At 44.4% G+C, this 24,238-nt stretch overlaps 1 protein-coding gene across 4 annotated transcripts in view; it reads left to right on the top strand.

Annotated features, from left to right (window-relative positions):
* The window catches only part of Garre1 (granule associated Rac and RHOG effector 1), an 81,851-nt gene that overhangs the window by 35,245 nt on the left and 22,368 nt on the right, over nt 1-24,238 (top strand). For all 4 annotated transcript variants that reach the window (XM_041653726.1, XM_041653723.1, XM_041653724.1 and 1 more), the window contains exons 4-9: nt 14,585-14,785; nt 18,419-18,559; nt 18,851-18,946; nt 19,049-19,210; nt 20,151-20,309; nt 22,861-22,958. In XM_041653726.1, coding sequence (XP_041509660.1) covers nt 14,585-14,785; nt 18,419-18,559; nt 18,851-18,946; nt 19,049-19,210; nt 20,151-20,309; nt 22,861-22,958 — 857 coding nt within the window. The remainder of the gene's footprint in view (nt 1-14,584; nt 14,786-18,418; nt 18,560-18,850; nt 18,947-19,048; nt 19,211-20,150; nt 20,310-22,860; nt 22,959-24,238) is intronic.

Raw genomic sequence — 24,238 nt, 5'->3', positions numbered from 1 at the left:
ATTAGTAAATCATATTTACTTGTGATTTATGCAGCAATTCTGCATGTATTGATTGCATATTTTATCGATGTCAAGTGCTGTTGCAGTCACGAGGTGTACAGTGAAAAGCCAGGACTCTCCCTTTGTGTCTAGAGGAAGGCTGTGCTCTTAGCAGGACTTGGAAGGAGAATCACTGGGAAGTTACGTGTGAATAAAGAGTGGAAGGTGATGAGGGAACAAACCCAAGAGAATGAGGCAGAGGGAGCAGCTGGTGCAGAGCCTTTGCGCCAGGAGTCAGCCTAGAGCGTTGGAAGAGCAGGGAGGCGCCTCCTGTGCTTGAAACAGAGTGAACAGAAGGGAGAGTATTGGGAAGGTTTTTTTTTTTTTAAATTGCATTTTATTTATTTGTGTATGTGTGCACATGTGTGGGCCACTGTACACACACGGAGTTCAGATGACAACTTTCAGGAGTTATTTCTCTCCTGCCACGTGAATCCCAGGGATTCAACTTGTGTGTGACTTGAGTACTTTCTGAACCTCTCACATTCCTAGACAGTTCGAAAGGTAGAAAGTGCTGCTCTGGGTTTTTCTCTTAGAGAGGTCAGAGATGGGACACAGTGAGGCGAGTGTCCAAAGGGATTGGCAGGGAGGGCAGTAGGATGGGCTCCTCAGTCCTGGTGTAGTGAACGGATGCTGTTTACCCACTGGCGTTCACTCAGTGTCAGCAGTAGTGCTCTGGTTTCACTTTGGGTCCTCATTGTCTTGAGGACCAGGTCTCTGGGCAGGTGCTACGTAGACAGTCCAGAAACCCAGAATGGCCACGGGGCTCTCAGGATTCATGCACTTGGAGGGGACTGTGCATTTTTTCCTGGCTTCTCAAGTCTGAAAGGAACACACACATCTTTACCTCATTGAGCCCTGGCTTTTAGTTTGGCATACTGACAGACTTCCTTGGAGTCCTGTAATTGTTCATGAATGTGTTTTTATTTTATTTCTTTATTTTTTATTTTTTTAAATTGTGTCTCGTGCGGCCCCAGCTGGGCATGGCCGCCTGCCCCTCAGGCCGCCGAGAACTGCTCTACCCCTCCATTCCTGCCGCCGGGAGCAGCTGAGCTCAAGGCGGGCAAAGCTTGAGGGGACATGCATGTGTTTGAAGTAACTTCTGTACTGACTCTTAAGAGCCTTAGTTCAGGTAATTTACCATTTTTTAGACAGGTATAAGCCAAAAATACTATACAGCAGTAGTAATGGAAAATATTAGAAATTGTTTAAAAATATGATCTTCATTTGGAATTAAGTGTGTACAGACTGTTGTTTTCCCTCCTAAAGATAAAAATCCATTGTTATGTCTTTGTTTTGACTAGTAGTTCCTTTTGCTTTTTATTTTTTGGAGGAAAGGTTTCTCTATGTTATCTTAGCTGGTCTGGAACTCACTGTGTAGATGAGACTAGCTTCAGATTCACAGATCTGCTTCCCTCTGTCCCCGGAATGCTGAGATTAAATGCATGTGCCACCATGCCTAGTTTTGACTAGTAAATCTTCCATAGCAAATTATACTATTTCCTGACTATATAGACAAAGCCCAATGAAAATCCAAATTTTTACTGTCAATCAGAAAATGAAGTTCATATCATAAAAAGTTTATATGGGGTTGGGTGTGATGACACATATTTTAGTCCTAGCACTTAGGAGTCAGGGACAGGTGGATATCTGTGAGTTGCAGAGTAGCCTGGTCTACAGAGTAAAATCCAGGCCCACTGGGGTTTTATATAGTAAGAGCAAAGATAAAAGTATGGAACTGTGGTGTTTGAAAGAAAATGGCCCCCATAGGGAATGGCACTATTAGCAAGTATGGCCTTGTTAGAGGAAGTGTGTCACTTGTGGAGGTGGACTTTGAGGTCTCCTATATTCAAGCTATGCCCAGTGTCACAGTTGCTTCTACTTCCTGTGGATCAAGATGTAGAACTCTTAGCTCCTTTTTCAATACCATGTCTCTCTTCTTGCTGTCATGCATCTTGCCATGACAATAATGGACTAAACCTGAAACTATAAGCCAGCCCCAATTAAATGTTCTCCTTTATAAGAGTTGCAGTGGTCATGGTGTCTCTTCACAGCAATAGAACACTGACTAAGACAGTAACTCAATCCTTCCTCCCTCCCTGAGACAGGGTCTCATAGTGTAGCTCTGACTGTCCTGAAACTCACTATGTAGACCAGGCTGGCCTCGAACTCAGAGATCCACCTGCCTCTAACTCCCACCCAACATTTTATTTTGTTTTGTTTGTTTGTTTGTTTTGTTTTGAGACAGGGTTTCTCTGTGTAATCCTGACTTGTCCTGGAACTTGTTCTATAGACCACGCTGGCCTTGAACTCACAGAACCTGTCTGCCTCTACTTCCCTAGTGCTGGGATTAAAGTTGTGTGCCACCACACCTTACTTGTTCCAGTTTTGTTAAGGCAACCATGTTGATGAGGCTTTATGGTATAGCACTGCCAATTGCGATGACACAGTCTCAGCAATCTTCCTCTTCCTCACGCTTTCTACCCTGTTAACTGCAATGGTCTCTGAACCTTAGATGCAGGATCTTTACTGTAGATCTATCAGTTCGGACTGGATTCCACAACTTTGCATTTTGATTGGTTGTGGTTTTCTGTAATGCTCTTCTGTTGCAAAGAGAAGTTTCCTTGATATGAGGGATAAAGAGTACACTTATCTTTGGGTGTAAGGACATATATTTAGAACATAGTTAGTGATTATACTGGTTTAGTAAAATGGTGGTTGTAGGTTCTCCCCCAAGATCTATGACTTTTCTAGCCCTGTGTAGTTGGCTGAGTTTTCAGTACCAGGAATAATTAATTTCCCTTTTGTAGAGTAGGCCTTAGGTTTAATTAGAGAACTGTCGGTTGCTGTCAAGATATGCTTGCTACTATTGCACTTTTAGGGTTATTATGCCATGCTGGTCGTTGTGGTTCATGGGTATCATAGGTAGGACTGTTGGTTAACTTCCCTCCATTGGGAGCTTGCATGGTACGTTTTGGTGTTATAAAAGCTAATCCTCAGAAAGGAGGCATTCAGGTCAGATCTGGGTCAGGTCAGGTCTTCTGGCCTCTGTGTGGTGTCTTCAGCAATAGAGATCTACCTTCTATTTTTGGGGACAGTCAAGAGAAATAGAAAGCCTATACTGTTTTGAGAGTCTTAGGCATTCCTGACCAACTCAAAAGAGGACTTCTCATGTCTGGTGTTGGGGGTTTTGTTAGGTAGTCTGTGACTCTCATGGGAGCATTGTCATCCCAGATTGGGACATTTCATCTAAACTGTGTCTGCATATGATGTGTACACCAACTTACATATATAGGATAGTTAATAGTATGATTCCTTTTGTCTTTTTCAGATGTTGTATTATCCTGATCCCTCCCTGACTAAAGCCCCTGCCATTTCCCCGTTTCTCCCTGCAGATCACTTGTACCCAGCCATTCCCCTCCAAAGCTCTTTTCCACAGTGACCCCTTTTACTTTCCTAGTCTCTGTAGCTGATTCAGATCAGCTCTGGAGATTTTTAATTAAAAGGCAAAAAGGGGCCAGTGGCACATGACTTTAATCTCAGCACCCAGGAAACAGAGTCAGGAGGATCTCTGTGAGTTTGAGTCCAGCCTGATCCCCATAGCAAGTTCCACCCCAAACCATGGCCTGCCTCAAAACAAAACGACAGCAAACGAAAAAACAGTAACAGTAATAAATAAAAAGAGAAAAATAAGGAATTAAGCAGTTTTTTGCTTTTCTGGTGTGTTATTTAACTAATAACTGAGTAGCCTGGTTGGGTTAAAGAAATTTCTCTATAAAAGAATTGCACACCTCCCATGTGGAAGGAATCACACAGTTAGAAAAGTTATTTTGTTGACTATGAGGAATTCACTTACTCGAACAGTGGCTAGTAAAAGAGAATAAAGCCATTTGGTGAAGGGTTGCTGGGAAATTGTATAAAGGAGGGATTAGGCCTTCTGTATCCAAATCCCAGTGATCAGTCTCAGTCTGTGTCACCAGAGCCAAGGCAGATGATGCTTCTCCGTGTGAGACAGTAAAAACTGCACAGGACAGCTCAGCTCCACATCATTCTTTTGGTGCAGGAACCAAACCCAGGGGCAGATGGGTTTGATTGATACACACTCAGCAGTGTACTTTCCTGCTGAATTTCTCTTTAGTCCCTCATCATACAGTCTTTACTTCTTCCTCTTGTTATAAACAGAGACCAGGAAAATCCTGAAATCGTCTAATCAAGCTTCTAGAATGAACTTTGAGCACATAGGCAATATGGGATATATATAGTGCATTGAGTTACACAGTACCACAAGAAAGTCATCTGACAGAAAGAAGGTGGACTGCTCTGTGGTCAGCTGACATGCTTTGTCCACAGCAGTTACATGAAAATGGGGAAAGGGTACGGTTCTAGATTAAAGGAGAAGAGAAACATAACAACAAAATGACCTTTTGGGGATCAAGACCAGATATTGATTAAGTTAATTTGAACTGACTCGGTGGTGGTGCACGCCTTTCATCCCAGCACTGGAAGGCAGAGGCAGGCAGAGCGCTGTGAGGCTAGCATGGGTGACAGCAAGGCTAGGCCAGCCGAAGTTACACAGAGAAATGCTTGTCATGGAAAAAAGAGTTCATTTGAGTTAAGTTTGAGTGTGTATTGTCTCTTGGTTGATTGGATTTTACTTTAAAACAAAAAGAGATGGAGGAAAAGGGGGAGATAGATGAATATAATGTGTCACAAAATGCAAGACAGAAAGCCTTTTTGATGGGTACATAGTGATGTTCTCTGCTTTGCTTTTGTGTATGCCTGGACATTTTCCAAGTGCAAAAAAAAAATGGAGAAAGTTACAAATGCATGATAGGAGTGCAGAGGACCTAATGAATAATTATATTTCTTGGCGAGGTTAGTGTGTGTGAATTGGTCTTCCAACAGCCCAGGCCATTACTAAGTAGGTTAGGAAACCCAGGGAAGTCAAGCAAGTACTGTGCACCTGCATTCTCAGCACTCAGGAGACTGATGGAGGAGGATGGGGAGCTGCAGGCCAGCCTAGGCTATGCAGGGAGACCCTGTTAAAAGAAAGAGGAAGAGTAGGGGAAGGAAGAAAGAAAAACCCAAAGAAAAAGTAGATTTCATGGGAAAATAATAAGGAATCATAAATAAGAGTTTGGAGAATATAATTTTAGGTGGGGCTAGCTTTCCTGATTTAATGCTTATGACTGTTGGTCAGTTTAGATTTCATGTGATTGAACAGTGTTATGTTCTTGCAACCTTTCTATCTTTAAAATCAGACTATCTGTAAAATAGTTGCCTAAAATCCTTCTGGACAGGGCTGTGAGTATAACTCAGTGCTGGAATGCTTGCTCAGCATGCATAAGGTCCTGAGTTCTATATCCAGCACCCCCCAAATCAGTCAGACTTAGAATCAGCACACAGGTATTAAGTGTCCTGTGTGTCTGGGTCTGGTCCCTCTCCAGTGCCTCAGGCCATTGTTGTGTACTTGCCGAGCACAGCCCTTCCTGAGACCAGGCCTCCTGCCCCCCAGGCTAATGGTGGAATGTTCTGAACCAGGAAGGTGCAAGTAGCTGGATGCGGAGAAACCCCTGTGAACACTTCTTGAGTGTAGAAGTCCTGAGCTGCCCCCAGCCATCTGGTCTGCTTTGCTTTTTGCTCTCTGTACCAGCCACCCTCCTGATAAAATACAGAGGAAGTAGCTGCCAGCCTGCAGAGACGGGGAAGGATGGAAAGTGCTCCGGGCCTGGTAGACCAGACAGATGAAAAGGCTGTGGCACTAGGTATATGCTGTAATGCAAATGGAAAATGTCTCCAAGCTTGACTGTTTTCAGTTCAACTTTCAGACATCTTCCACCCCACTTCCCGCCCACCCCAGACACACACAACCTGGAAGAGAAGTGAGGAGAGGGGAGGGCAGAGAGCAAGGAGAGGCTGTTAATTGCTTCCTAGTGCCCAGGCTCTCCTTCTTCCTAAATAAGAAGCTCTTTATTTTTCTAGTGTCTTGTGCCTAGGTCACTCTTCCTAGTCTCTTTGACAGCTGACTAGGACACTTGATAAGGTCTGGCCATAACCGTGGGGAAGTACTAGAGGAGACTGCTAGGTCTCCTTCTGTGCAGGAAGACAAGTGTGCTCCTTTGTCTCTAGTCCTATAAGCAGGCAGAACAGCTGAAGGTCAAGCCCCCCACAGTTTAGAGGCCAGCACTGTAAGCCAGCAAGAGATTGTAGTAGTTTAGACCGGCACAGTTACTTACTTGGGTTTGTTTGTTTTGGGGGTATTTTGTTTGTTTGTTTGTTTTTGATGCAGGGTCTTGTGGAGCTCAGGCTGGCCTTGAATTCACTAAATACCCAAGAATGACTTTGAATCCTGATGCTTCCACCTTCCAGGGTAGGTATTTCAAGAGTGTACCACCGTACCTAGTTTAGGACTAGATTCTTAATAAGGTAAAAATGTGTTATGTAGAGTTTGCTGTTTTAACTGTTAATAAGTGTTTGGTTTAGTAACGGTAAAAACATTTAAATGGAGCTGTGTGGTGGTGCACACCTTTAATCCCAGCACTCAAGAGCCAGAGACAGGTGGATCTCTGAATTTGAGGCCAGCCTGTCTACTGAGTTCCAGGACAGCCTCCAAAACTGCAGAGAAACCCTGTCTCAGAAAAAAACAAAATTCACATGGTATATAGCCACCACCATCCATCTAGAACTTATTGAACTCTGAAAATGGATGAGTGGGTGGTTTGTATGTAATTACTTGTTTTATGTGTGAGTGGGCATCCCATGCCACTGCACATGTATAGGTCAGAACAACTGTGGGAAGTTGGCTCTCACCTTCCTCCTAGTTTCTGCTACTGCTCCATATACTTAGGCTCGCTGACTTCAAACTTGTGTCTCCCCTTCTCAGTCACCATAGGAGTGTGGGATTTCAAATGGGTATTATCGCATCTGGATTTTTGCGTGAGTTCTGGGGATCAGGCTTTCACACGTGGACTGCTAGGACTTCTTTCCCCGCCGACCCAACTCCCAGCCCTGACGAGTATTTTAGTTGTGTGTGTTTGGGATTTTTGTTGTTGTTGTGTTTTTGGTATGTTTGTTTTGAGATAGGCCCTCTCGATGTAGCGCTTGTCTGTGTAGACCAGTCTAGCCTTGTACTCGTGGACTTACAAAGATTAGCTTGCTTTTGCCTCCCAATTGCTGGAATTAGGTGTAATGCTGTGTATGTGGCGCACGTGCGTGTGTGTCTGTGTGTGTGTGTCTGTGTTTGTGTGTCTGTGTTTGTGTCTGTGTTTGTGAGAATCCAAGATACCTCCAGGATTTCTTTCTATACATGAGTCACTTCCTAGTGCTGCTGTTTACTGAGATAAGAGCAGTAGGAAAGGAGACTCCTAGAATAATAGGTTGACACACATTGACAGAACAGAGCTGAGGTCAGCAGCTACAAAATGTGGGAACTGTTGGTTAGCGATGGATGCGCTCATCACATGAGTGCTGCTGGAGAACCAGTAAGCCTTCGGGTCCTCCAGCATGTAGGGTCAGAAGATGACTGGGAAGCGGCCAGGGAGTCTGAAACGGTTGGCTAAGAAGCTAGGAGGGATTGAAGCCAGTGTAGTGTCTTGGAAGTTGGATGCCAAGGAAAGCAAATGGGTCAAGGCAGAGGGGGAGGCTCACCTTTTTAGCATTGCTGAGACAGCTAGGCCAGGCTTCCTCTCTGACCTGTCCCAAGACCTGCAACAGAATGACCCTTAGAACACCATGGAAGTAAATTGGTTGGAAGTGTTCCTGACAGATGGGCGTGGAGCTTCTCTCTCTGAAGCATTGTTTCAAGTAACGCTTTTGGATGTTGTTGAAAAAGTCTCGTGATGCCCAGGCTGGTTTTTAACTCCTGCTTTTTGAGTGGTGCTCCTGCCTCAGCCTCCTGAAAAGCTGAGGCTGCAGGTGTATACTACTATGCTTGGTTCTGAAATATTCTTAAGGGCAATGACAACTTCTAACAAAAGTATACTCAGATCAACACAAAGAACTTCCAAAATTCTGATGGGATTCTAGGTCACGTGATATGGGGAAACTAGGATATATTTTTATTTCTACCCCAATAAACATTTACAATATAAATTTGCTTATGGAGAAAACTTGCATCTAGAGAGAGAAAAGTGCTTAAAGCAGATGTTGTATTTGATCTGCATAATTTATGTGGATTTAGTTACTTACCTTTAGTAGCTGTTCCCTGAATAATCATTTTTTTTTTCGAGACAGGGTTTCTCTGTGGCTTTGGAGCCTGTCCTGGAACTCGCTCTGTAAACCAGGCTGGCCTCGAACTCACAGAGATCCGCCTGCCTCTGCCTCCTGAGTGCTGGGATTAAAGGCGTGCGCCACCACTGCCCGGCCCGATACTATTTATTTTTTAGCAGACCCCTCCCCACCCCAGCCCCAGTCCAGTTAAAAGTGAATATGTATCACTGTTTAAAGTTTTGCATGTCACTGTGCTTAGCCCATGTGACAGGAGCTGTTTTCACTGGCAACCTAGGAGCCTGTCTAGGTCAGAATGTGGCTTTGTCTGAGTTGGTAGCATTTGGCATTGGTGCTGCTATTGTAAGCATATGTTGACTTTGTTTGCATTCCCTAGTTCCTCCTCCTTACATACAGCGTGGCTTCTCTCTGATGGAAAATGTTGGCTGCCGAAAGGCTTACAGGTTTTTTTAATATTTATTTATTATGCACATTTGATATGAAGGTGTCAGATTCCCTGGAATTAGAGTTACAGGCAGTTGTGAGCTGCCATGTGGGTGCTGGGATTGAACCCTGGTCCTATGGGAGAGCAGCCATTGCTCTTAACTACTGAGCCATCTCTCTAGCCCTTACAGGGTTTTGTTAATCAGAAGGAATCATACCCAGCAACAAGCATTCCACTACAATACAGCACCAGCAGTCTGTTTTCAGTGTTTGCATGCCATTTCAGTAAGCTTATTTTTTTCCACTTTTAACCTGTAGTGCAGTTTTCATAAGCTCTCTCCATGGTCCACAAGTAGTCTGTTGTATTCTCTGTTTCTCTCAAGACACATTTAAATATATCAGTATCACATTCTGGTTTGTGGGTTGTGTCATTATGTAATGATTCTGGAATTATAAAAAAGAAAACAAAAGGCTGTGTTCAAAACAAAGTTGAAGACACTGAAGCCAAGTGGAATCTGTAAGGTATATGTGTGTTGGAGGAAGAAGTGATGGAATGGCTTTGGAATTTCTATTGGAAGTAGCCAATCTGGCAACTTCCTTTTACTCTAGAGACTTTTAATCTGATCAGACATAGGTACAGAATGGCTTAGTTCTTGCCTTGCGAGGGGTCTGAGAACGATGATGAACTGTTAAGTGGAGTTAGGTAGAGCAGTGAACTTTTGGGTCCGTCATTTGTGTTAATATGGAAAAGGTAAGCTGTTTTGGGAGATGAGGTGGGCCTGGGCACCTACAGTTTTATCACATGCAGGTAGTGAGTGCTGAGTTATGCCAGAACAGAATTTCAAAACACTCAGAAAGGTAGAGTTACATGTAGATGGACCCACAACAACTATGATGGTGCAGAAGGGATGTCTTTCAGTTCTCAAACAGGATGGCCTTAAACTAGAACTCTGTAATCTGCTTAAGATGTAAATTTACTAAGAAGAAACGGGACTCGGTGGCCTGGTCCTGTAATCTCAGTGCAAGGTCACCCTTGGCTGCACTGATGAGGCCAGTCTGGACTAGAAGGCTTGCTGCCTCAAGAAGCAATCAGATGGAGTGGAGAGATGGCTGCTCTTGGAGAAGACCTGAGTTCAGTTCCCAGTACCTATGTGGTAGTTCAGGCTGTTTATAATTTCACTTCCAGAGGGTCCAGTTCCCACTGTCGGCCTTTTCAGACATAGCCTTACATGTTTCTCAGCTACAAATGTAGGCAAACATGCACAAAAATAAAATTTTAACAGCAACAAACATATACACCAAGAAGAAGGGGCCTCTTAGTTATACCCTGACTAGAGCATGCTTAGTAGATACTGTGACTATAGAACAAGGGAATGGAAGGCTCATGTGCTCTAGTGTCCTGTTTTGAGTGAATTTGTGGAGTCGCAGTCACTTGTGAGCTGCCAAGTGACTGCTGGGAATTGAACCCTCCTCCTCTGGAAGAGCAGCCAGCGCATTGCTCCAGCCCTGCAAGTTTATCTTTTTAAGCCTGTTTTTGTCATCTGTAAAACGGGCACATTGCTCACATTCCACAGGTGCTTTGTTTTGTCTTGTTTTCTTACCGTGTGTGGTGCTCCTGGTGTGGGTTATGGTGGAGCTTCAGTACTATTTTAAATGTAAGTACCTGTCCTTGACTTTCCACTCACCCATTCTCCAACTTTTCCAATCTATTCTGCAACCTCATGTGCCCTGAGTCTAAGAAACTTTCTCTTTATGAACTAAGAACTGTGACCCTGGGACACATACTCTCCCAAACCTGTGTGAGTATGGCTTCCCCAAGAACTGGCCCATCCCTGAGTCAAGAAGGGTGAGGTCTATCATGGGGGTTGGGGACTGGGCCAAGAAGTGAGATGAGATAAAGAGAAAGGGTGGGCAGTGACGGGAACCCTGTCCTCTCAGAAGGTGATGTTTATGTGTCTTACTCGAGGTGACATTTTAGAATAAGTAGTCACTGAAACCAGTTCCAAAACTCAGGGTTGTGTTGCCCTTTAATTATTTACAACGTGTATTTTGCCACAATCCTAATTTGGGTTGATGCTTTACACACCGTGGGAAGGAGGGAGGCATTTGTTACAGAGAACTGTAGATTGAATGACTCATTTGAGGTCAAGCACATAATAAGCGGCTGAGACAGCAGACTGATTGACAGATTGGCATCTCCTCCCCCGCTGCATCCTGCAGCAGGGAGACCCACCCCAACCTCACACTTCTGTGATTCAGACACCAGGCTTCACCATCACCTCTCAGAATCTTTCTTTCAGAGTGGGAGATGTAGCTTTCTTCCTGGGCTCTAACCTCAGAGAGCCTTTTCCTCACCACCTGCCAGGCAGTTTCTTTCTCCAGCTGAACCTGAACTTGTGTGTCTATTTATGGCTTTGTTGTCTCTCCTAGCCCCGTTAGTATGTAACCCTCATGGCACAGGGGCTTTCCCACTCTCCGTCCTGTGTGCCCTCATGGTTTTTCAGCTTTATACATGTTAGGCATTTACATATTATATATTTATTATTAGAAAGAATGAGTCATTTTTATTGGTCAGAAACTGAGAATGACCCCAGAGCATGGTGGCATCGTCGCTTCCCCTCCCTCTCCCTTCCCTCCTCCCATAGCCTGCCAAGAGGTCAAGGGAGAAGGAAGATAGAGTGTCCTGGATGAGCCAGCCCCAATCCTCTGAATCTGCACTGGGGTACTAATAGGTGCTCTTTCTCAGTAGTAAAGACTGAATTTCTGTTGTGTGGCTGGCCTCAGTGCTGTCGCCTCTGCCTGTCTGGATATTGAGTTCTGAAGGCAGTGGGGCATGCTGGCTAAAAGCTTAGACACAACACAAATGAAGAGATTGCTCTGCCCCATCCATTTTGTGTCATAACCTTGATACCTAGTTTCATAACTTTCCTAGCCTCAGTCTCCTCTCTGTAAAATGGAGATGACTTCATGGGGTGTTCTGGGAATGTGGTACAACCCATATGAAATCTGTAGTGTACAAGCACATGCTGAATGCTCGATTAAAGCCGATTAGTAGTGTGTGATTCATATCAGGTGTCTCTAGCTGTATGCTTAAGTTGGCTACTCTGTGTCCCTCACGCTGCCCTTCAGAGACGTGGCCTTGATGAGGAGGAGCTCTGAGGAAAGAGGTAGTGGAAGCCCAGGAGGTCTGGGTGGAGTTCAGCTGCAATTTAGCTGTTCACTACAGAAGACAGATACTTGGGTGTAAGCTTTTTGTTTGATGGTTTACTTTAGTTTTGGATGAAGTTTTTTCTTTGGCTTGTTTGCTCTGGTGATTTCCACTGAGGGAATAATTATTCAGAGGGAGTAGGTGTTACATTGAGAGCTGGCTGGTCCCAGTTTCTTCAGCAAAATACCTCTGATGTGTGAGGCTGGATTGGGTTTGTCATAAAGGACAGCCTCTCTATGTGGCTGAATCTTTTAGGCTGATCCTCTGGATGAGATGGCGTTAGAGTGAGGGGCCTCTGTTAGTATCCAGGCACACCTTGGCCCTGCTTCTTGGGAACCTGGCACAGTGTGTCACCCCTCTGCACATGGCAAGCAGGTTCCTTTAAGTGACAAGCTCCAGCTGGGCGGTGGTAGTGCCATGCCTTTAATCCCAGCACTTGGGAGGCAGAAGCAGGTGGATCTCGGTGAGTTTGAGGCTAGCCGGTCTACAAGAGCTAGTTCTAGGACAGGCTTCAAAGCTACAGAGAAACCCTGTCTTGAGAGAGAGAGAGAGAGAGAGAGAGAGAGACAGACAGACAAGCTCCGCTCGCTCCCCAGCTCTCTTTCTGGCAACTCTCAGAAGAGGCAGGCAGGACTTTTCCTGCCTCTTCTCCCCCCCCCTCCTTCCCCCCCTCCCCCTCTCTCCCCTTTCCCACTCCTTTCCCTTCCCCCAATAAAACCTTACACTTAAGTTCTATCTGCCTGGCACGATTTGTCCATCACTCCTCGTGAGCTCACCACCAGCCCACTTGTGCCGTATCTTAACAGACTCTTTTGGATGTTAAATCTTTGTAGAAAACAATGCAGATGCCGATAGTTGGAAGTCTTTTATTTTTGAGATGCGGGGGTGGGGGGGTGGTGTCTCACCAAATTGCCCAGGCTGGCCTTGAACTAGGAATTCTCCAATCTGGGAAATCGTAACAAACTTAGCACAGTTGTGGTCAAGTAAAAAAAAAAAAAAATCCAGACTGGGAGTCCTGAAATAGCCTGGACTATTTAGTGAGACCTTGTTTTTTGTTGTTGTTGTTTGTTTGTTTGTTTTTGAGATAGGGTCTCTCTGTGTAACAGCCCTGGCTGTCCTGGAACTTGCTTCGTAGACCAGGCTGGCCTCGAAGTCACAGAGATCCGCCTGTCTCTGCCTCCCTATTGCTGGGATTAAAGGTGTGTGCCACCATTGCCCGACTGAGACCTTGTTTTAGAGTACAAAGATAAAAAGTATGAGGATATTAGCTCTTGCTTGTTCTGCTCCAGGCCCTGAAATCAATTCTCTTAAGTACCACCAGAAACATAAAGAAAAGGAAGTAAAGTTTCCAGGCAGCGAGAAAGACAACGGATGTCCTGGTCTCCAGGCAAATGCTCTTTCATGGCTTAATATGTTCATAGGGCTAACAATTTGGAACACTTCTCTATTAACATAGGGTTTTGACTTCTTTTATTAAAATGCTAGATGAAGGGATTATTCTATTCTATTATTAAGTAAAACACAAGAGTCATATATTGTGGTAAAAACTTGCTAGATCCAAAGAGTGATGGAATAACGATCAGCTGACCCTTCCTCTCTACTCTTCCAGATCAGAAAGGCCCTCAAATCTTTCTAAGCTCTTCCCTATTCATTCCTGTGTCTCTCTATATCTGGGTCTGCCAAAAACTATGGTTAATTCTGGCCAGCTGAATGTTGGCTTTGCCCTCTGATTCAATAAAGGTTTACCTTTATTGGCAGTCTTGAGAATGTCAGAATGTGACCAATATATCCCACGACATATTATTGTTTTGAAGCAGGGGCTTACTCTGTAGTCAAGGCTGGCTTTTAACTCTCTTTGTAGACCAGTCTGGTCTTGAACTCAGATGCACCTACTTAAACCTCCCAAGTGCTGGAGTTACCTAAATGCATCACTACCATCTGGCAAATTTATTGCTTGAAAAGAATTTCCAGCTGGACATGGTGGCACATGCCTTTAATAACCCAGGACTTGACCATAGGCAGACAGATATCTGTGAGTTCAAGGCCAGCCTGGTCTAGAGAGTGAATTCCAATACAGCAAGAGCTATGTAGTGAGACCCTATTTGAATTATTAACCACCCAACCAATTACTGATGTGTGTAGGGTTAGTGGTTTTCTGCCCTGTTGATGGAATTGTCTCCTTTGTTTTGCTGACTCCTGGAAGACTGGTCTTTCAGCCTTGTTTTGTAAGACTATGAACATGACATACAACTCTATTCAAAACAATATTAGCACAGCACTGAAACAGCCAGTGTCTTTGGGTTCCATTTCCAGTGGAATGTTTTCTTCTAGGTCAGACCAACCTTTCGGATTTTTAGTCACATGCCATGACTTTTCCTTTGCATTCTGAACACTCTGTGGCCATAATTGAGAGTAGCAGTGACTCTTGCCCAGAAGGAACTCAAAGACAGTTGAGATGGAAGTGAGGACAGGTGGCAGGAAGTTGGAAGACCCATTTGTTCCTGGAACTTAGTGCTTGCTTTGAAATATTTTTGACTTCTAAACTTCCAGTACCAAGGCCCAAAAGACCAGGGGCTTCTTCGCATTTCATGCTTTTATGATTTCAAGTCTGTTGACAGTTGGGAATTCATTGAACTAATCTGTGAGCAGTCCACAACCTAAAATCCCCTGCTTCTCTTGTTTTCACAGGTGCTGGGGCGATGTTTCTTGACAGTGGTGCAAGTCCATTTCCAGTTTCTGACTCACGCCTGGCAGAAAGTCCAGCCGGTGGCTCACTCTTGCTTTGCCGAGGTAGTTGTGCCAGAAAAAAAGAACAGCAGCAGTCTGTCTGGCGTGGGCCACACACCTGAACTGGAGGAAGCTGTGCGATCCTGGCGGGGGGCTGCTGAGGTAACTGACCTGGGAGATCTGGATGAGTTCCAGTGGAAGAAACTGCAAGAATTCTGTCTTTGGCTCCCAGAAGAGTCACTTGCTTTAGACATTGAGTTGTAAACACCACTAGCTTGCTTATTCTTGTGACAGCAAATACCTTTAAGAGTGTCTACTTTGGGCTGGAGAGATGGCTCAGAGGTTAAGAACATTGAGTGTTCTTCCAGAGGTCAATTCCCAGCAACCACATGGGGGTTCACAACCATCTGTAATGAGGTCTTGTGCCCTCTGCTGGTCTGCAGCAGAAATACAAGCAGAACAATGTATACATAATAATAAAGAATATGACAAATACATTGTATATAAAAAAAAGTGTCTACTTTGAGCCAGTGGTGGTGCAAGCCTGTAATCCCAGGACTTGGGAAGCAGAGGCAGGCAGATGTCTGTGAATTTGGTCAACCTGATCTATAGTGAGCCAGGGTTGTTACACAGAGAAGCTCTGTGGAAAAACAAAAACAGAAAAAGAATGTCTACTTCGTGTTAGGCTTATCCTCGGCACTGTTATGATACTTGCAGAGAAAGACTTAGAAAAACAGAGTATAGAGGGTCCAGGAGTTGTCCATACCAAGAGGAAGGGCCCTGCTTTAGAGTCGGAGTGGTACTGGAAACTCCAAAGATCTGAGCCAGGGGAAAGGCTGGCACCTAAGTCAAGAAAGATATAGTGGAGCTAGCTCAGTAGACAGCCAGCTAGGCTGGGTAACAGAAGTGTCTGTTAAGATGGATCTCACAAGCATTAGGGTTTCATGCAACACCCTATGAATGAATGGTTTATGTGGTGCTGGGGTTGGAACCCAGGACTTCATGCATGCTAAGTAAGCACTCCACAAACGAAACTGCATCCGCAACCCTGTTGGGGTATTCTGTGTTTTTATTCTTGTTGGATTTTTGTTTGTTTGAGACAGAGTTTTTCTGTGTCACCCTGGCTGTCCTGGAACTTTGATGAGGCTGACTTAGAACTTATAGATCCACTTGCCTCTTCCTCCTGAGTGCTAGAATTAAATGTGTGCACTACCACTGCCCTGCTATGTAAAAAAAGAGGTGGGTTTTTTTTTGTTTTTTTTTTTTTTTTGGTTTTTCTAGACAGCTTCGGAGCCTGTCCTGAAACTCTCTCTGTAGACCAGGCTGGCCTTGAACTCAAAGAGATCTGCCTGTCTCTGCCTTCCAAGTGCTGGGATTAAATGTGTACCACCATTGCCTAGCATATAAAGATTCTTAAGTAACACGGTTCCAGAAAGATAAAACACAGCATTTTTTATTTGGTATATAGAACCTAGATTTAAGTTTCTATAGACATGTATATAGTCTCTGTGTGTGTTTGTGTGATAAAAGGGGGCCATAATAAAGAAGGAGGAGATCTTGGGCAGGAAGAAGAAAGGTCACACAATCCATGTGACATTAAAGCAAAAAAGGGCCCAGCAAGGGCGATGTAGGCAGGGGTGGGAGAGCGGGAGAGGACAGTGATAGAGAGGGTGAATTAAACAAAGTGTAGAGGCAGACGTGTGAAGTGCTGTAGTGAAACTCATTAATGACCATATCAGCTCTAAAACTTGAGAAAAATAAATAGAAACAGTAGCGTCTGGTCTAATAGCCTAGAACCTCATTTATCTGTTGCTTTGCTTGTGATTCGAGCCATTTTCCTGTTAATTTATTTGACACATGAAGTCTCTCAAAAATCGGCTGCTTCCCATCACAGCTTCACTAGAGGACAGGACTAGAGGAGTGGCATGGAATGGCATGGCGATCAGATACGGGGTAGGGGACCTGACACTGTACAGTGAGCGTTCTCCTTTGGGGACTTCTGATTCCTACACCATCTCATTGCTGAGGACCTGCTGTCGTGGGCTGCAGGCTATCTCAAAGCCTTTTCATGGGACATCCTGCCTAGTGTACAATTCCTTCTCTGGCCACTCTACCATGGCAGTCTCTAGTCCAGTGGTTCTCAACTGACCTTTTACAGGGGTCACCTAAGACCATTGGAAAACACAGATACTTACATTACGATTCATAACAGTAGCAAAATTAGATATGTAATAGCGACATAATCTTTTTTTTCGAGACAGAGTTTCTCTGAGTAGCCCTGGATGTCCTAGAACTCATTCTGTAGACCAGGCTAACCTCAAACTCACAGAGATCCACTTGCCTCTGCCTCTCAAGTGCTGGTGTTAAAGGCATTCACCACCACCCCGTGACTCCTCAGATTCTTCTTCATTTATTTATTTGTTTGTTTGTTTGTTTGTTTATTTATTATGTATACAGCATTCTGCCTCCATTTATGCCTGCAGGCCAGAAGAGGGCATCAGATCTCATTACAGATGGTTGTGAGCCACCATGCGGTTGCTGGGAATTGAACTCAGGACCTCTGGAAGAGCAGCCAGCACTCTCAACCACTGAGCCATCTCTCCAGCCCAACAAAAATAATCTTACAGTTGTGGGTCATCACAACATAAAACTGTCTTAAAGGTCGCAGCATTAGGAACGTTGAGACCACTACTCTAGTCCTTTTCTACACCCAGAACTTAAACTTGAATGGAAGCAAATCAAAAGTAGTTCTCGGGCTGATAAGGTGGCTCAGTGGGTGAAGGTGCTTGTCATCAAGCCTGATTGCTCAATTCCATGAGTGTAGGTACACATGACACACGTACGTACATACATATATACATACATTTTACATAGACTTTATAAAGTCAGTCAGTGCCTTTCGCTCTCCCTCTCTCCTCTCTCCTTCTCTCTCCATCCCCCTCCTTTCTTCCCAGCCCATTCCCTCTCATTTTTTTGAGCTAGTATGTTGCTGTATAGCCCAAACAGACCTCAAACTCAATGCTTCTGCCTCAGTCTTTCAAGTGTTGGGTTATAGGTGTCTATCACAATGCCCCACTTACTTATTTTTGCCTTCACATATGTTAGTGTCCCACATATGTGCAATCTGTGAGAAGGGTGGCCAGAAGAGGGTATAAATTCCCCTGGAACTGAAGTTACAGATGGATGTGAGCTGTCCTGTGGATGCTGAGGATTGAACTTGGGTCCTTTGGAAGAGCAGCCAGTGGTTAAGCAGCTCTTAACCACTGAGCCATCTCATCATCCTTGATTTGTGTTTTGAATCAGGGTTCTCATTAGTGACAGCATGTGTGTTGTAAATATTTTATACATGCATGCAAGTACAGGTGAGAGGCTGAGGCTGTGTGCTCTGCTTCATAGCCTCGTGAGTGCTCAGAGCTCTGCGGGAGGCAGGAGGCAAAGGCAGTTTCTATCACCTCAATAAAAGCAGTGCCCAGAGCTGCTATATTCCCAGCACTCAGGAGGCTGAGGCATGCCTGCTGTGCTCCCTCTTAGAGTTTTAATGGTTCACTGGCATGCCAGTTGTAAGCTTGAAGCCATTCTGGGTTACGTGGCAAAACTGTCTCCAAAAAGATCAAACAAATAAACCTGCGAAGTTTCAGACTGCCGACTTCGTAATGTGAACAGTCCAGAATCCCTGGTGTATATCCAGCTTGATACTTAATATGAAGTGTAGGATTTGTTGCTGGTGGTACTGTTTGAATTTTGCTAGTAACTGTAGTGTCCTCCTTTACCTACTGGCTACTATTTATATCACAGGCAACGTCTAGATTAAGAGAGAGAGGCTGTGATGGACGCCTGGCGGGAATTGAAGTCCAGCAACTCTTTTGTTCTCAGAGTGCAGCGATTCCTGAGCACCAGCTGAAAGATCTGAATATAAAAATTGACAGTGCTTTGCAGGTAAGTGTTTCAGTACTGGCGGATGCATAGAGAAGTGATTCCACCAGGGGGCAAGATTAGAATAATAATGTTGGACCATTTAAAAAGATAACAAAGTAATAATACCTAGAAAATTTTAAACTTATCTTTATGTGTGCATATAGTATAGAATTTCATGTATGCATATAGTGTATTCTGGTCATATTCATCCTCCTAGCCTTCCTTATCCCCTTCCACACTGGAAATTTGAAGTTCCTATTTTTGTTGGACTTCCTCATATTCTGATCTGCTGCATAATCTTGATTCTTGCAGGCATATAAAATAGCATTGGAAAGCTTAGGCCACTGTGAATATGCAATGAAAGCTGGCTTCCACCTGAACCCAAAGGCCATCGAAGCAAGTTTGCAGGTATACTTTTCTGGGAGTTATTTACTCAGTCCTGTGGGAACCCAATGCTTTGTCACATGAGCTGTGGGTTCACCTCCACTCTCGTATCCAAACCTTTACCAGGGCTGCTGCAGCGAAGCGGAAGCTCAACAGACGGGGCGAAGGCAGACACCCCCACAGCCCATGCAGTGTGAGCTTCCCACCGTCCCTGTGCAGATAGGATCGCACTTCCTGAAGGGGGTCTCCTTTAATGAGTCGGCTGCTGACAATCTGAAGCTTAAGACGGTAGCTTTCCATCGATTCCTTGGGTTCCAGTAACTGAGTGTACACTTGGAAATAAAACTATTTATGGGAAACTTCAGGACTTTTGAAGAATGTAGATTAAAAAACACAGAAGAGATCAGGAAGTAGACTCTAACTTTTCTGAGTACAGTGATGGCCAAATGCAGCCTGTGATGTCTCTTTTTGTCTGTGTATGGTGCTAGGGGTTGAACCCAGGGCCTCTCACATGCATAGCAAGCACTAAGTCACTCCCAGCCCCAAGGTAACATAAGACATTTGCTAAGAAAGTTTTTTTAGTAATTTTGTTCAAATGTTTAACAGAGTTTGAGAGTACTCTGAATGCACTACTGTTGATTGATTAATGTTTGCTGGGGCAGTTTTGAGAATTAAGTCACAGAAATCTTAGCGCAGCCATAGTCACTTGTGAAGCACCATAGGTGCAAGGATCAGAGCAGAGGGCTTCACGTGCATTGTTTACCCAATCCAGCGTCTCACTGAGGCGTGGCTGTTCCCCTGTTTCTATTGACAGAGGAACCAAGGCCCAAAGTGTCATGCCTAGGAATTAGGAGAGCTGGAACTTGGCCTCATTTGGGCTGTTCCAGAGCCTCTATACTATGTAGTTGTCTAAAAAAATGTTGAGGTTGGCCCGGGCCAGGCTTGGTGGCATATATCTTTAATTCCAGCACTCAGGGAGGCAGAGAAAGGTAGATCTCTAAGCTTCAGGCCATCCTGGTCTACATAGAGTTGTAGGGTCAGCTAGAGACACACAGACCCTGCCTCCCTATTTGTTTGTTTGTTTGTTTGTTTTTCAAATGGCATGATCTGGGTGTTGTCAGAATGTCTCTTTGGAGGATGGTTGTATAAATGCACTCTTACAGATTTTGGAGCCTTGCTAGTGTTAAAATTTTGAGGTGTGAACTTTTCCCTCTCTGTCGATTTGTAGCATACCATGTTACAGCTCATCAAGGAAGCGGGCTGCTACAATGGAATCACACCTAGGGATGATCTTCCTGTGACAGAAGTACTGAATCAGGTGTGCCCGTCCACATGGCGGGGCGCCTGTAAGACTGCTGTGCAGCTGCTGTTTGGCCAGGCGGGACTGGTGAGTATGTGTGAGGGATAAGAGCAGCTTCTGTGGGGTGGCATATGTACAAAAACACTGCACTCAGGAGACTGAGGCAAAAGGAAGTGTTTGAGGCTGGTTTGAGAGACCTAGGAAGACCCTGCTCTCCCCACAAAACTGAAAGTTTTGTTTGTTTGTTTGTTTGGGTTTTGGTTTTTGTATTTTTTGTTTTTTTGAGACAGGGTTTTTCTGTGTAGCCTTGACTATCCTGGAGCTGGCTGTGTAGACCAGGCTGGCTCCAAACTCACCTCTGCTTCCTTCCCATGCTGGGATTAAAGGCGTGTGCCACCACCTGTATTTACTGGGAATGTAGTTGTGGAGTGATGCTGTTGTAGACTTCCCTTGTCTTAAAGAAACAAGTGCATTAGTACTGCTTGGGCACCACACTGGAGTTTCCTGTTCTCCAGTGAGCCAGGCCAGTGGCCTCTTACTTCAGCCTCTGCACTTAGCCTGTTCTGTCTGCCTTGCTGTGACAACTCCTCTTGGCTGTTCCTGTCATCCATTTGTGACTGGTGCTTGTATCAGCAGGACCCAGTCCAAACGTTTCCTACCCAGCTGTCTGGCCATTCATTACCTTTTGAACAAGAAAATCACAGTATCAACTTCAAGACAGGACAGAGCTTTAATATTTTTACCTGTCAGAGATAAAACAAAATAAAAAAAAAAACAAAAAGAAACTCTGGATAGGGTCCAGAGCTTAGCATCTGTAATCACTGTAAGATTATTTTTTTCTTTTTCTTTTTTGAGACAGGATTTCTCTGTGTAACAGCCCTCACTGTCCTGGAACTAGCTCTCGTAGACCAGGCTGATCTCAAACTCACGAGATCCATCTGTCTCTGCCTCCAAGTGCTCTGCCTCCAAGAGCTGGGATTAAAGACGTACGCCACCACCACTTGCCACTGTTAGGTTTTTTTGTCTAGCACACCCACCTATGTGACTTGCATGTACTTGGTTCTACCTTGTAGTCATGGCTCCTTTTAAAAGATTGAGCATTTGCATCAGGGTTTAGAAGAAGCTAATCTGAGTGTTCAAAAATTAAAGAACTTGCTGGGTGTGATGGCACTCTGGAGGTAGAGGCAGGTGCATCTGAGTTTGAGGTCAGCCTGGTCTACAGAGACAGCTCTTGGCTAGCCAGGGCTACAGAGCGACACCCTATCTCAAACAAAAATGTAAATACTCTTTGTAGTATTAATTTCTGCTTTATTTATGAAAGGAGAGCTTGGAATGGTGCCTGTCCTGTTTCATACAGATTAGGTCTCAGGCCACTTAGTTTAGGGCGGTGCTGCCTTGTGATGGGCAGGTGTGGGGACCTATTCACAGAGCTGGGCTCTGTTTCCTTGAAGATCTGTATATGTAAGAAAAGCAAGAAATAGTAGTTACCCTACTAACTTAGAAAAGAGAGACTGAGCCATATCCTCAGACTGTTAGCTGAAGCTCTTGCAATATGCTCCCTGGAACACAGTGTACATTAGGAAAAGGCTGTTTTCAGAAAACAGTATGAGCTAAGGGGGAAATGTCTAATCATACTCAGAACCCAGTGGGTTTTACTTCCTACCCACTGATGGCAGGGCTCCTTTGTGTAGCTGACAAAGAACCTTTAGGAGAGAGGAAGCACCTGTCAGGTCCAACAAAGGCTGTTGTTGGACAGGAAATGTTTCCTGAAGGTCCAGCTGTGGGAGCCCCATTTATAGCAGTAGAAATCAACACCACTAGAAGCTGTTTGGAATCATGAGAAGTACCTATGAGTAGCTTGAACTCGCCCCCACCCCCCCAAAATAGAGATGCAGCTTTCTGCTCGTGAGCTGGATCCTCAGCCCTTGAATTTGCAGCCTTTCTGCCTTAGCCCTGCAAGTGTCTTAGGTTATAGACCTGCATCAGCAGGCCCAGCTTGGCTCTACTTCTAATTATTTTTTTCCTTTCAATCATATAAAAATTTAAAATTACTAAAGTATGGATAGTCTCTTCCTCTCTTTTTTCCCTTCTATTTCACTTTCTTTCCTTTCTCCAATCCTTTCCTTCATATATCTCTTCCATTTAAATTTTAGGATTTTATTTTTAAATCAAGTGGGGGGGGGGCATGAGTGTGGAAGCCAAAAGAGGCCATTGAATATGCTGGAGCTGGAGATGCAGGTGACAGTGACCAGCCTGATGTGGGTACTGGGACTCAGAACTTCTGGAAGAGCAGGGAGTACTTTGAGTGTCTGAGCCTGCTCTCCAGCCTCATTATTTCTTCATTATGAGACAAGGTCTCATACTGCACAGCTCACCTCCAACTCACAACGCACCTGTCGTAGCCTCACAAGTGTTGGGGTGATAGGCATGTACAGCTACACTCATTTTTGAGGGATTTGTAATTCTAACAGCTACAGTGTGGTACATGCCTGCAAAGTTGAGTGGACCCCACAGTTAGAATTCGGTTACTGGCTGTTGTCTCAGGGGCCTCACTGTCTCAGTACAGATGTGCTATTGATACTTCTGCCAATCACGGAACTCTGAACCTGGTGGTTACCTTTGTTTTAAAATTTCCTAGGTGGTTGTCGACACAGCACAGATTGAAAATAAAGAAGCCTATGCACCCCAGATCAGTCTAGAAGGCTCCAGAATTGTGGTTCAAGTCCCATCCACATGGTAATTTGAGTATTTTTATTTTATTGGTTTGTTTGTTTATGTTGGTTTCTCAAGGCAAGGTTTCCCCTTGTATCTGGCTATCCTGGAACTCCCTTTGTAGACCTAGCTGAGCGCTGGGATTAAAGGCGTGCGCCACCACTACCACCACCACCTGACCCAGTTTGACTCTCTTTAACAGAAGACTAAACTGCTGTGTAACCTGCAGCAGTAGTACTTGCTGCTGTACACCTCTAAGGCAGCAGTGGTGTATTGGTGTCTGTTCATCACTGTTACTGGTCTGTGATGGTTAATCTAAGATCTCTGAGAAGGAGCCCCTTTGACCACATGGCAACTGGAATATAAGTAACAGACCATAACAAGGTAACAAGCAGTATTACCTTGTTAGTCAAGCCACAGGGTTTAGTGTCTTTTGTTCCTAAGTTACTCATTATTTGTCCAAAGCTGAGTAGAGACTATAGAATCCCTTTCTCATCCTATCTATTCCAGTCACAACCCTGATGACCTTGAGTTGATAGCAGTCTATACCAAGTGTCACTGTAAATCTGGGGACAAACAAGGCCCCTTTTAGCTAGTTATATTTGTAGCACTTCAAAAGATGAAGGGTCATTCATAGTCTTTTTTTCTTTTTTTGAGGAAAATATGCTCCTATAAACAAGTAAGGAAACAGGCCAGTGATATGACCCCATAAGCCAGGAAAGATGGCATGATGCACAAGAAGACAAAGAAACTGTCCAGCCTCACCCGGTCATCACAGAAGTGAGAAAGATCATAAGATGCTTCTGCCCCAGAGTAGTAGGTTGACTGAGAATAACAGTAAGAAATATTGAGGAAGTAGTGGTTTGAGCTAGACTACAGCAACAGGCCAACAGGTTGTCAGATTGAGAGGAAATCATACCAGCTTTTTTGGAGAAAAGTTGATGGAGTATCTGAAGCTGAAGGGCATGTCCTGGGCTGTTTCACGGTTGCATCTCTAGGAATGTGTCCTTGAAATATGTACAAGAATGGCCTTGGTGTGCTGGGAAATAGCTCGTTCATAGAGTACTGGCCCAGAATGCGTGACCCTGAGTTTGGTTCCCAGCATCCCATAAAACTGAGCTTGGGAATGCTCACCTGTAATCCCAGCACTCAGAAGGTCAGGGCTGTCCTCAGCTACAAGGTTGTCCTTCACCACAAAACAAGTTCAGACTAGCCTAGAATATGTGAGACACTATCTCATATAAATCAACAAATGAATAATAACTAAATAGAGGAAAGAAAGATTGATTAGAGGGTTAGAGAGA

The sequence above is a fragment of the Microtus oregoni genome, unplaced genomic scaffold (genome assembly GCF_018167655.1).
Source record: "Microtus oregoni isolate MIOR12 unplaced genomic scaffold, Mior012 000006F_ref0000085, whole genome shotgun sequence".
NCBI classification, from domain to species: Eukaryota; Metazoa; Chordata; class Mammalia; order Rodentia; family Cricetidae; genus Microtus; species Microtus oregoni.
This window is presented reverse-complemented; position numbering and strand designations above follow the sequence as displayed.